The sequence below is a fragment of the Garra rufa genome, chromosome 2, assembly GCF_049309525.1.
Source record: "Garra rufa chromosome 2, GarRuf1.0, whole genome shotgun sequence".
NCBI classification, from domain to species: domain Eukaryota; kingdom Metazoa; phylum Chordata; class Actinopteri; order Cypriniformes; family Cyprinidae; genus Garra; species Garra rufa.
In genome coordinates this window covers 25,794,502-25,807,343 of record NC_133362.1, presented here as the reverse complement: position 1 = coordinate 25,807,343, position 12,842 = coordinate 25,794,502, and the positions used below count along the sequence as shown (strand labels likewise).

Here is a 12,842-nt window from a genome sequence, read left to right as displayed (position 1 = left end):
ATGTGTGCAACAGGCAGCATTTTTACGAGAGGGTTTATCACAAACTCATAAACCAATTTTGCATATTGTAGAAGACATAACGTCAAAATAAAACGTAGTATTAGTAAAACGCTGTAAATAATACAGATAATTATAAGCTTCAGCTTTAAAGCGACCATAAATTAATCTAGCAATCTGAAAACATTCATACTATATTTGTTACTAATTCATAATAGATAGAAGCATATATCAACAGTTATTTCTTTCAAAACGCATAAACAACATCTGATGAATTATTTATTTCAAAAAGTGTTGACCTTTCTAAAATGGCGGCGCTGTTGACCAGACCAATGCGACATCTCCGTGTTACTATCTATGACGGAGATCGTCCATTGGTGTAGTAGCCTCGCTTCCTAGAAAGTCAAGGAAAGCACCGGGGTCACCTTTTTATTCCCATTTTATTTTAAAACACTCCAAACGCTACTTTTCTGTCAATGAAACAGTAATTGACTGAGTGCTGAGTAAAGACCGACAGATGTCGAGTAGCAGGTTTTTGTGACAGGGCGCTGCCGGTGAATGCACTGGGCGTGTGTGAAGATAACGCAAACAAGGGCTGGATGTAAAAACTGTCAGGAACAGATAATGCTTAGTAACCGTCGAGCCCGACCTGCAACAAGTCAGTCTTTCTAACTCGAGCAAAGTGTCATGCAGTCAAGAGTGTGTCCATATACTCCAATATTTACATCACCGCTCTTGGTCATATGACTTTACACAGTGTACATATAATGCTAAGGTGAGACTCGTAAACGTTTTGGTTGTCCTTTTCTCCAAATATATGGGACAATGTTGCGAATGACAAGATTTACTATCGGGAAACTGCAACAGAGTAACATTACCTGCTGTCGGTCAGATACATTCTATCATTTGCCTAATCGGACCTCAAGAACACCGTGGAAAAGGCAAGTGTGCAAGAATGGATCATATGATGTCCCTGTGTTGCCTGTGTTTAAGGGAAAGAACAAGTCCTGGCTCTCTTGTCTCAGAACTGGAGGGTTGTTTCTACACAAGAGTGTGTGGGCACACTCCAGACACACGGTTGCTTTCTACAGCACATCTACGGACTCCAAACAAACCGCAAAGCCTGTGATAAATCAGGAGAGTAAAGTTAAAACCTCAGAAAACTCCTTACGTGTTCCCTCAGAAGATGCCAAGAAGTTGCTGCAGCTGGCGTATCCTCAGCGATGGAGGTTAACAGGCAAGCCAAACTATGCTTATGTTCTGTATTTAGTATTATTGAAGGCACTTGGTTGGTTTTGAATGTTTTCTGAGATTAATCCAAATGAGTTTAACATCCCTTACAAAAATGTGCACCGATGACTTATATTAAGTTAACAGTTATAGTGCATCTTATACTCTGCTATAGAGTACTACCATCTGATCTAGGGCTGTCAAACGATTAATCGCGATTAATTACATCCAAAATTACATAATATGTGTACTGTGTATATTTATTATGTATAAATACACATATGCATGTATATACAGTACAGACCAAAAGTTTGGACACACCTTCTCATTCAGGTGTGTCCAAACTTTTGGTCTGTACTGTAGATATAAATTCAACTGAAAACACTTGTGAAAAAATATCTTTCAGGTGGTCAAATAGCAAATAGCAAACAGTGGAGCTCTGCAGCCACCTACTGGTAAAAGTTATTTGTAGTTGCTTTTTTACTTTTAAAACTGGATTTTCCAAAAGATGGGCAAAAATCTTACACTAAACCATGTGAAATTATCCATGTTATCCCCATGAATTAAAGTTAGAAATGTGGGTCTTTTATAAAGTGAATTTTACATAAAAAAGCAGTTTTTGTATAAAAACCCATTTAAAAAATATATTTATTAATTTATATATATTTAAAAAATATCACTAACCCACTGAAAACTGCACAAATGTAGAGTAAAACTTATAACTTATAATAAACTTATAATAAACAGAAAAATATACAGTACAGACCAAAAGTTAAAATATATATATATATAAATATTATAAATCTAACTTAAATATAAATAAAAATATATTTAAACATTACTTAAAAAATATATATTTATATATGCATTAAAAATATACACAGTACACCCACACAAACTCTTATTTTGCATTCGATTAATCGCGATTAATTGTCTGACAGCCTTAGTCACAAGTGTCAACATTTTAGTTATTACAACTACTGTGTAAATTTTACAAATATATAAATAAATAAATAAATAAATGAAACTAAAGAAGAAATGCTAATTAAATATCTACTTGTGCAAATGTACCTTTTTGTAACTGTACCTTGCAACTGATCTTCTGTCTGTCTTTACATAGCTGCTGTGGGGTTTTTGGTGATTTCCAGCTCTGTCACCATGTCCGCCCCGTTTTTTCTGGGAAAAGTGATCGACACCATCTACACTAGCCCCACAGAGGACTTCACCTCCTCCCTTACCTCCCTCTGTCTCATACTAACTGGGGTCTTCCTCTGCGGTGGCGCTGCAAATGCTGCTCGTGTCTACCTCATGCAAATCTCAGGTGAAGTCTTGACTCAGATCATGTAAAACAATAAAGATGCTTCGCAGTGCAGTAAAGACTTGTTTTGAGAGGAATTTTGTGGTTTATACTACTGTTCAAAAGTTTGGGGTCAATAAAATTATTATTTTTAAGGAAATTAATACATTTAATCAGCAAGAGACACATTCAATTATTCAAAATATTTTATGTTAAAATTATTTCTAAAGGACAATTTAGCACTGAAGATTGAAATTAGAAGATTTAAAATACATTAAAATGAAAACTGTTATTTTAAATTGTATTAATACAATTGAGGTCAAAAGTGATTTGCAGAATATGCAAGATGTTAATTATTTTACCAAAGTAAGAGGGATTGTAAATGCATGTTATTTTTTATTTAGTACTGACCTGATTAATATATTTAACGTAAAAGACATTTACATATAGTCCACAGGAGAAAATAAAACTTTAACTTATAAAAATGACCCCGTTCAAAAGTTCCCTGCCCACTGAAAACCCTTCAGGTCCCACAAAATTTTTGCCTAAATGCTATATTTTTTTCCATTTAGTACTGCCCTTCAGAAGCTACAGAAGATGCTTACATGTTTCATTTATCCTGATCTTCAAGTTCAAGTTCTGGCTCTTAATGCATAATTTTTCCTTCTGAAGAATCTGTGAGCATTTTAACCTTCTGTAATAGTTGCATATGAGTCCCTCAGTTGTCCTCAATATGAAAAGATGGCTCTCAAAATCATACAGTCATTGTTGAAAAGGGTTCAAATACACAAAAATGCTGAAAAACCAAAGAATTTGTGGGACCTGAAGGATTTTTCTGAAGAACAGTGGGCAGTTCAACTGTTCAGGACAAACAAGGTACTCATGAACAACTATCACTAAATAAACAAAACACACACACACACACAACTGTGGATCATTCAGGTAACAGCAAAGTATTAAGAGTCAAGTGTATGTAAACTTTTGAATGGGGTCATGTTTATAAATGCAACTATTTTTTCTTGTGAACTATATGTAAACGTCTTTTAAGTGAAATATCTTATTTAGAAGGTCAGTACTAAATAAAAAATGGCAAATGGTAAAACAAAAATAAACTTTTGACTTCAGCTGTATTTCACAATATTACTGCTTTACTGTATTTTTGATCAAATAAATGCAACCTTCTTTCAAAAACTTTTAAAAAATTATCGACTCCACACTTTTGAATGGTAGTGTACATATATATTGATTGAATTGATTTGTTTTGTAATGCTTAAGTCTAGTTTAGTCTTTATAAATCTATGATTTAAAATATTTCATCTGATTCATTGTGTTGACCAGCATGCATTTGTGTGCTTGCTATCTAATAAGCCTTTCTCGATTTCCACAGGGCAACAAATTGTGCGAAAGTTGCGTGAATCCCTTTTCTCCTCGATTCTGAAGCAGGAGGTGGGATTCTTTGATAAGACTCGAACCGGCGAGCTCATTAACCGTCTTTCGGCAGACACGGCCATCGTTGGGCGCTGCCTCACTGACAACCTGTCTGATGGGCTGCGTTCCCTCGCCCAGGCAGGAGCTGGAGTTGGCATGATGGTGAGATGCTTGTGATAGTTTGACATTTTAGCAGCTAATTCCCTTTATGAAAATCACATTTTAACCAGAATCTGGAATGTGGAATAACCACATTCTGCTTATATAAAAACACCTGACTCTCATTACTTCCTGATCTGTTTCTATAAATAGAAGATACGGTAGAATGCAGTGATTCTGGTGTCACTGCACTTTGATTTCCTTTAATGGTTTCTCATGGAACTGTGAGTTTACAGTATATGTCTCATGTTTGAACTTTAGAATGCAGTTAATTTATCACTGACTAATATAATTCTTGAACTTTCTCTTTCTCTTCCTCAGTTATATGTGTCACCTAGTCTGGCAGCTTTTGTACTGATGGTTGTTCCTCCTATTGCCTGCCTGGCTGTAATTTTCGGTAGATTCTTAAGATCCATATCAAGACGCACGCAGGATGCATTGGCAGAGGCCACACAGGTAAGAGGTCATGTTTTCTTTTAATGCTGTTTTATTGCGTGTTTTATTGCAGATATGGAAGTAAGCCTTAGTTATCATTTGATTGGTGAATTCATTGCTCTATTGTGAGCATAAAGATGCCAAGTGGCCAAAGGATCATTTTACTCTGTAGCTCTTCTGCATCTCATAGTTGGCAGAAGAGAGGATCAGCAACATACGGACAGTCCGGGCATTTGGAAAAGAGTTGACGGAGGTGCAGAAGTACTCTGAAAAGATTGACTATATTTTTGAACTGGCTAAGAAAGAGGCTGTGGTTTCTGCTGGATTCTATGGAGTGGTGAGATATTCCATTTTTGTTAATTGTCAGTTAAAAGTCAGTTTAAGGCAATTTGTCTAATACAGTAGCCCTCTACTTCTGCTCTGATGCTTTCATTTCTTTCACAGACGGGATTAAGTGGAAATGTCATCATCCTGAGTGTGTTGTATAAGGGAGGTTTGCTGATGGCCAGTGAAGCCATGACCGTTGGGCAGCTCTCGTCTTTCCTAATGTATGCCTTCTGGGTGGGCATCAGCATTGCAGGTGAGGATGTTAGCTCACAGAAATTGATTATACACTACTGTTCAAAAGTTAAAAAGGGTCAGTATGATTTTTTTTTAAAAAGAAATTAAGAACACATTAAATAGATAATTAAAAAATATACACGTTTATACTGTAACAAAAGATTTCTTTTTTTAAATAAATGCTGTTTTTTTAAACTTCTATCTGATCTATTTATCAAATAATCAGTTGCAGTTTCTACAAAAATATTGCAGCACAATGTTGTCAATATTAGGGATGTCACAGTGAGGAAATTTTCATACCGGTATATAAACAACAAAACCAGTATTACTGCTAACAGTGGATTTGGAGGCTTTTGAAATTCATAAGATGAAATCTGACTCCTGCTGCACTGTGCTGGAACTCTGATTTCTGAGTTTGTGACACTGAAGACTGAGGTAATGGCTTCTGAAAATTCAGCTTTGCCATCACAGAAATAAAACAGATTTTGAAATGTATTAAAATTGAAAAAAGTTATTTTAAATTGTAATAATATTTCACAATATTACTATTTTACTATATCAAGCATTTCGGTGCTACCAACCATTCCACAGAAAAACAAACAGTGTTCCAACCAATCACCGTCAGGGGGTTGGTGTTGTGGACTTTCATACTGGTGCACGAAATGACGGAGGCAGAGCGAAAGTCCACAACACCAACCCCCTGACGGTGATTGGTTGGAACACTGTTTGTTTTTCTGTAGAATGGTTGGTAGCACCAATTGTTTTTTTGGCATATCTCGGACCCTAGGCTGACCACAGAGACGCAGTTTTTTTACAGCCAATTTATGGGGCAGGCAGCGAGCGGATCGTGAAGAAAGGTCAGCTGAATGTGACACTTTATGTTTCAGCCTAGAATCGCTGATACAGCCTTTAATATAAAAAACTTCTTGACCCCAATACTTGAACAGTATTTTATGTCCTTCGACATATATTACATACATATTGTATGACTGAACTTTTTAGTTCAGTCATATCCTAGGCTTCATATTTATTTTCCACATGGGCTGGTTTGCATAAAATTCACTTCATTTAGGTTATCTGGTCCCAAGGCACGCTTTATAATTTTTGCAATCAGCGTGCAACATGAGAGCAGACAAAGAGTAGGTTTCTTTCAACACAATTCTGTTGGGATTTCTCAACAAAACCACTTTTGGTGGGGGTTGAACATTTCACACTGGGCCTTATTCAGAAGTAGAACACGTTTTGCAGTAATTTTCACCCTGTGTAGAAGTTTTTAAAGCATGACTTGTCATTTTTATGTTGATCTAGGTTTCAGCTCATTCTACTCAGAGTTGATGAAGGGTCTTGGTGCTGGTACTCGTCTATGGGAACTCACGGACCGAAAGCCTGAATTTCCTCTCAATGGTAATTTGAACTGCCTAAAATAGTGTCTAAAATGCACATAAGTTCCTATAAAAAAACTGTTCAACTTTCCATTTGTGATCCTTGACCAAATAAACAGTAAATACAGTAAATATATCAAAACGTAATTTTTGATTAGCAATATGCATTGCTAAGAACTTTTCTCAAATTTTTTTTTTTTTTTTTTTTTTTTGTACCCTCAGATTTCAGATTTTCAAATAGTAGTGTCTCGGTGAAATATTGTCCTATCCTAACAAACCATACATCAATGGAAAGCTATTTATTCCGCTTTCAGATGTATGTATAAATCTCAATTGAACCTTACGACTCTTTTTTGGTCTAGGGTCACATATGTGAACAGCAGTGATGTAATTATCTTTTTGTTCTTTGTTCTTTTTTAGAGGGGCTTGTATTAAAACCAGAGCAGCTAAAAGGAGAACTGGAGTTTCGTAATGTGTGTTTTGCTTACCCAACGAGGAAAGATTCACCCATCTTCCAGGATCTAAGTCTGTCTGTGCCAGCAGGGTCAGTAATGGCAGTAGTGGGATCCAGTGGTTCAGGCAAATCCACACTGGTGTCACTGTTGCTCCGGCTCTATGATCCTGATTCAGGTGAGACCTAAAAGAAAGAATATAATGGAAAATGTTGATACTTTCATACATTGATAGCTAAGATATCCACCTTTTTCTTATCGTCAGTGTGGGTGGCCGTTTGTAAATTTAATGTGTCTGGCTTCTAGTCTCATCCACATCCAGTTGTTTTTTCAGCTGTACAAAACAGCTTGTTTTGTCGCTTGATATTGCAAATTGGTGTGTTTTAACATATTATTTTAATGTACTAAAATAATGTATCTTTATTATGAACACACTGGTTTGTGGTGCAAACAGTTTTGCTGTTTACTGCACGTAGTTATTCTTTTCTTTATTTCCCTGCAATGAACTGTAAGTCTCACCCATAGGCTAACTTCAGCGTATGTATAGATAAATGTGTAGTTTTGATTCAAATGCAGGTGTGGTCACTGTTGATGGCCGTGATATACGAGACTTGAATCCTTACTGGCTGAGGAGTCACGTCGGTACTGTAAGCCAGGTAAGAAACGCCACCAGCAAATAGAAATCAGACAATCTCATGCCTCAATTGTACTGATTTCTGTGTGTGAATTTTGTTTGTTGTAGGAGCCGGTTCTTTTCTCCTGCTCTATTGCTGAGAACATCGCTTATGGGGCGGCAGACCCAAGTCAGGTCACAGTAGAGGACATCTACAGGGCAGCACAGATTGCCAACGCTCATGACTTCATCCAGGAATTCCCTAAGGGCTATGATACCGTGGTAGGAGAGAAGGGGATACTGCTGTCAGGTATGAACAAACTTCTGATAGTCCAGTAAAATTCATGTCTGTAACAGGACGAATATGTCTGTTTGTAATTCACCTGATAATTTATGTATACCTACACTGATTTGTTGAACAGGTGGACAAAAACAAAGAGTCGCTATAGCACGAGCCCTGCTGAAGGTAATCTGTCCTCTGTAGTTTTTTAAATGATTAGTAGTTTACTCCTGAATTAAAATTACCCCCATGCCATCCAAGATGTTCATGTCTTTCATTCTTCAGAAATTAAGGTTTTTGAGAAAAACATTTGAAATGTTTCTCCATATAGTGGACTTCAATGAGGATCAATGGGTTAAAGATCCAAATTGCAGTTTCAGTGCAGCTTCGAATGTCTTTACAGGAATAGGAGTCTTGTCTAGCGAAACGATCAATCGTTACCTAAAAAAATTAAAATTGATATAGTTTTTAACCACAAATGCACAAAAGCTCTGCAATACGTCTAGGACTTCATGCATTTGCTTTGTAAACACTGGGACCTTTCCAACGTGACTGTGTAATACATGACTTTGTCAATGCAGAGCTAGTGCAAGACAAGCATTTGTGGTTAACAAGTATATTAATACTTGTATAACAAGTATATTAATTTTTATCTTTTTGAGAAAATGACCAATCATTTCGTTAGGTAACTTCAAAGGATTCCTGTGATGGCAAAGCTGAATTTTCCTTATTACTAGGTGTAGATCTTTTGAAGTTGCATAAAAACCCATTGGTCCCCATTGAAGTCCACTATACGGAGAAAAATCTTGTAATGTTTTCCTCAAAAACCTTAATTTTGACTGAAGAAAGAAAAACATGAACATCTTGGATGACATAGGGTGAGTAAATTACCATGAACTTTTATTTCTGTAGTGAACTAATCCTTTTATGAATTTTAAATTAGGGCTGGGACACGATTAATCGCGATTAATCGCATCCAAAATAAAAGTTTATGTTAACATACTAAATGTGTGTTTACTGTGTATATTTATTATGTATATATAAATACACACACATACATGTAAAGCCTTTAAAAAATACTTATATGTGTGGATAGTTATATTTGTATTTAATTTAGATTATATATAGAATTATAAATATTTTATTTATTTTAATTTAATTTTTATTTTCAGTTTTCTTTAATATACATGTTTGTGTGTGTATTTATACATACATTATATATACACACAGTAAACACACATTTAGTATGTTAACATAAACTTTTATTTTGGATGCGATTAATCGCGATTAATCGTGTCCCAGCCCTATTTTAAATATTTGTTGTTAACCAAAGGAACATTAAATCTATGTTCTCATGCTTTTCACAGAATCCAAAGATACTGTTATTGGATGAAGCCACAAGGTGAGATGTTGTTTGAATACTTTAACTTATGAATAAACTTGTACTTAAAAATAAATTAACTGATAGATTAGCAGTAGCATACCAGTTAAAAAATTTATAACATTTTTATCTTTAACTAAATCCTAAATCTTAAATTTTATATATGTGTGTTTGTGTGTGTTGTGTAATTATATAGAGTTAACAGTGTATTACTTTAAAAGATGTGTTCTCAAATTATGCATCAATTCTTTTAGTCATCATTTTCCATTTCTAAAATAATTAATGATCATGACTTAACGTCATCATGACATCATCCTTTCAGGGTTGAAAGACAAAGGTCAAAGCCTCGATTTTATCATCACTTTATCTTGTCTCATTAATAGTAGGGATGGGCATTTCTGATCATATTTCATTTCGAGTAATCCACAGGTTTGGCAAACGAGTACTCGATTAATCGGGGGTGGAGTTTAAGCAAGGTGCGGGGCGTTTGCATCACAGTATACAGCTGGGAACTAATTTCAGGCGCTGCGTGATATTACTGCGCCTGCTGCAGTTTATCGGCCTAGAAAATTGCATCTTTACATTTTCCGCCGGTCTTAGTACATGATATAACTGCAGAAGAGTCAAGTTTTAAATAGGACAAATACCGAAACTCATTGGTTATTTTTGAGCATGATGCTATATTGGTCTAATATGATTCAATGATCTATGCTAAGCTATGCTAAAAGTGATATCGGCAGAACAGGAGAACGGCTGAATGGATTTCAAAACGGTAAAACTCAACTTATTAACTCGGGGGGAGTTGGAGAATGAGCCTATTTCCAAAAAAAGTGGTGTGTTCCTTTAAATTTAAAAAATGCATTTTTAGAGCCAATCGATCGTCATTTTCATGCTCGATCGTCGCTGATGGGTTCGATTAATCGAGTACTCGTGCACATCCCTAATTAATAGTACAGTACTGTATGATCTTTACATGTCAACATTGTTGCTATGATTTAGTACAGAAGAACTGATTGTTAAAAAACTACCTTTAGCACAAGGTTTGTAATCAAACTAGTCACACACTCAAACTTGTCAGATTCTTAACCTGTTAACTCCTTTACTAATTTATCCTGAGATGTACAATGTTTTATGTTTGATATCTTTAAAAACAGAAAGCCAGTAATGGCTTATGTCATGATGAGAATAATTTTGTAATAAGACTTGCCCTGGTCCCTGTTTCAGTGCTCTGGATGCAGAGAATGAGTTCCTGGTACAGGAGGCATTAGAGAGGCTGATGGACGGCCGCACCGTGTTGATCATCGCTCACCGTCTCTCCACCATCCAGAGCGCAGACGCCGTGGCTGTGCTGGACCAGCACCGCGTGATGGAGATCGGTAGCCATGCCAAGCTACTTGCCAATGACCAGGGGCTCTTCCGCAAGCTGATGGAGAAGCAGGCCTTCCTGCAGGCCGAGCAGAAACAGGCTCTCTCCAAATAGAGGAAACACAGACAACAAAGAGAGTGCACATATTCAGTCATGTTTAAAGGCGTTCATATGTTTTATTGTGTTTTGAGCACTCCGAAATGACTAAGACTGAAATGTAGCTATTTATCATAAACTGCCAAGTAACTGGAAACCAGTTGTATACTGATCATTGTTAATTACAATGGCAGACAGTTACAGCATACATGCTGTAGACATGATTTAATACTCATCTGAGTTGGAGAAAACACTGCTTTTTAAATTGTTTTATGCCTTTATAGCCCCAGAAAAACAATACATTTCAAAAAAAGGAATATGAGGTTGATTTGAAATATGAGACCGAGTTACTTGATGCTACTGCTACTATTACTTGTAATAAATCATGTCAGTCCTTTATTAAGGAACAGGTGATAATCAGTTTATTAAAGTGTACCTAGGGCCTTATTCATGAAACACAAGCAGAATGAATTTCTGTGTAAACTGTACATAAAATTATTCTTAAGTAAACTTGCATTTGATTTCAATGGGAAAATTGACAAGAATGATTTTTTGAAAACCCACTAAATTCACTTAATGTACACAAATTCGTTCTGCATATGTTTCATATGGATAATCAAGTATTTTGTGAGGGTGATTACAGAAACAATGGTGCTTCTGTCCTTTCTTATCACCTTTGGTAATGACACAGATGTCAGCATATCGTGCCTAGATCATAAACTGCAAAGCTTTTACTGGGATGTAATCCAACTCAAACCCAGTTACAGTGCCATTGTGATTTGTCAGTCATGAAGATACCGTTTTAAAAGGAGCACCGGTATGGACCATTGTAAAAGAAAAAAGGATCGAAATTATTGTCTCAGTTGTATTTGAGAACAGACACTATGACAGAGATATTTTAATGTAAGTTTTACTTAATATATATATATATTTATATATGTGCCATTTGGATAAGATGAAATCTATTCAGAATTTTAGAATTTTAATACTTAGTGTGGTAACTTATTAGGTTTCAGTTTGTGAAATGTATATGTTTGTCTGTTTGTTTATTTTCTATTGTTTTATCTGCACTCTTAATAAATTACCTTGAAAGATTGATTACATAAAACTCTACCCTTCTCTTTGAGAACATATACAGTTTAAGTCAGAAGTTTACATACACCTTGCAGAATCTGCAAAATGTTCATTATTTTACCCAAATAAAAGGGATCATACAAAATGCATTTTTTCTGTTTAGTACTGACCTGAATAAAATATTTCACATTAAAGACGTTTACATACAGCCCACAAGAGAAAACAATAGTTTTATAGATTTATAAACAGGACCCTGTTTAAAAGTTTAAATACACTTGATTCTTACTACTGTGTTGTTGCCTGAATGATCCACAGCTGTTGTTGTTGTTTTTTATTCATAGTTGTCCCTTGTTTCTCCTGATCAGTTAAACTGCTTGCTGTTCTTCAGAATAATCCTTCAGGTCCCACAAATTCTTTGGTTTTTCAGCATTTTTGTGCATTTGAACCTTTTACAACAATGACTGTATGATTTTGAGTATGATATCTATCTTTTCACACTCATATGCAACTATTACAGAAGGTTTAAACACTCACTGATGCTTCAGAAGAAAAAATAACGCAATAAGAGTCAGGGGGTAAAAACTTTTAGAATTTGAAGATCAGGGTAAATTTAACTTATTTTGTCTTCTGGGGAAGCATCTTCTGTAGCTTCTAAAGGGCAGTGCTAAATAAAAAAAAATATAATAATTAGGCTAAATTAAAAAAAGGTGCACATCTTCATTCTGTTCAAAAGTTTTCACCCCTGGCTCTTTTTGCATAGATTTTCCTTCTGGAGCATCAGTGAGCATTTGACCCTTCTGTAATAGCTGCATGTCCTCGGTGTGAAAAGATGGATCTCAAAATCATACATTGTTGGAAAGGGTTCAAATACACACAAATGCTGAAAAACCAAATAATTTGTCGGACCTGAAGGACAGCAGGCAGTTTAACTGTAACTCATAAACAACTATAACTAAAACTATATGTAAACATCTTTTATGTGAAATACCTTTTTCAGGTCAGTACTAAATAAAAAATAACATGCATTTTGTATGATCCCTCTTATTTCGGTAAAATAATTAACATTTTGCAGATTCTGCAAGGTGTATGTA

General features: G+C 35.5%; 1 protein-coding gene across 1 annotated transcript; it reads left to right on the top strand.

Moving 5' to 3' along the window:
- Nucleotides 1-398: 398 nt before the first annotated feature.
- Nucleotides 399-11,768, top strand: abcb10 (ATP-binding cassette, sub-family B (MDR/TAP), member 10). The gene is made up of 13 exons (XM_073833966.1): nucleotides 399-1,234; nucleotides 2,348-2,548; nucleotides 3,912-4,114; nucleotides 4,433-4,567; nucleotides 4,737-4,883; nucleotides 4,991-5,126; nucleotides 6,416-6,511; nucleotides 6,910-7,119; nucleotides 7,518-7,597; nucleotides 7,684-7,864; nucleotides 7,977-8,020; nucleotides 9,202-9,236; nucleotides 10,440-11,768. Exons 1-13 carry the CDS (start codon nucleotides 823-825, stop codon nucleotides 10,693-10,695), a joined length of 2,136 nt encoding a protein of 711 aa, XP_073690067.1. The 5' UTR covers nucleotides 399-822; the 3' UTR covers nucleotides 10,696-11,768.
- The last annotated feature ends 1,074 nt before the right edge of the window (nucleotides 11,769-12,842 follow it).

Bases quoted from the DNA above. Each gene is read 5' to 3' on its own strand.
- abcb10 (XM_073833966.1), top strand. From the start codon at position 823: ATGTTGCGAATGACAAGATTTACTATCGGGAAACTGCAACAGAGTAAC. The intron at 4,115-4,432 runs GTGAGATGCTTG...TCTCTTCCTCAG, and splicing joins GAGCTGGAGTTGGCATGATG to TTATATGTGTCACCTAGTCT. The intron at 4,568-4,736 runs GTAAGAGGTCAT...TGCATCTCATAG, and splicing joins CATTGGCAGAGGCCACACAG to TTGGCAGAAGAGAGGATCAG.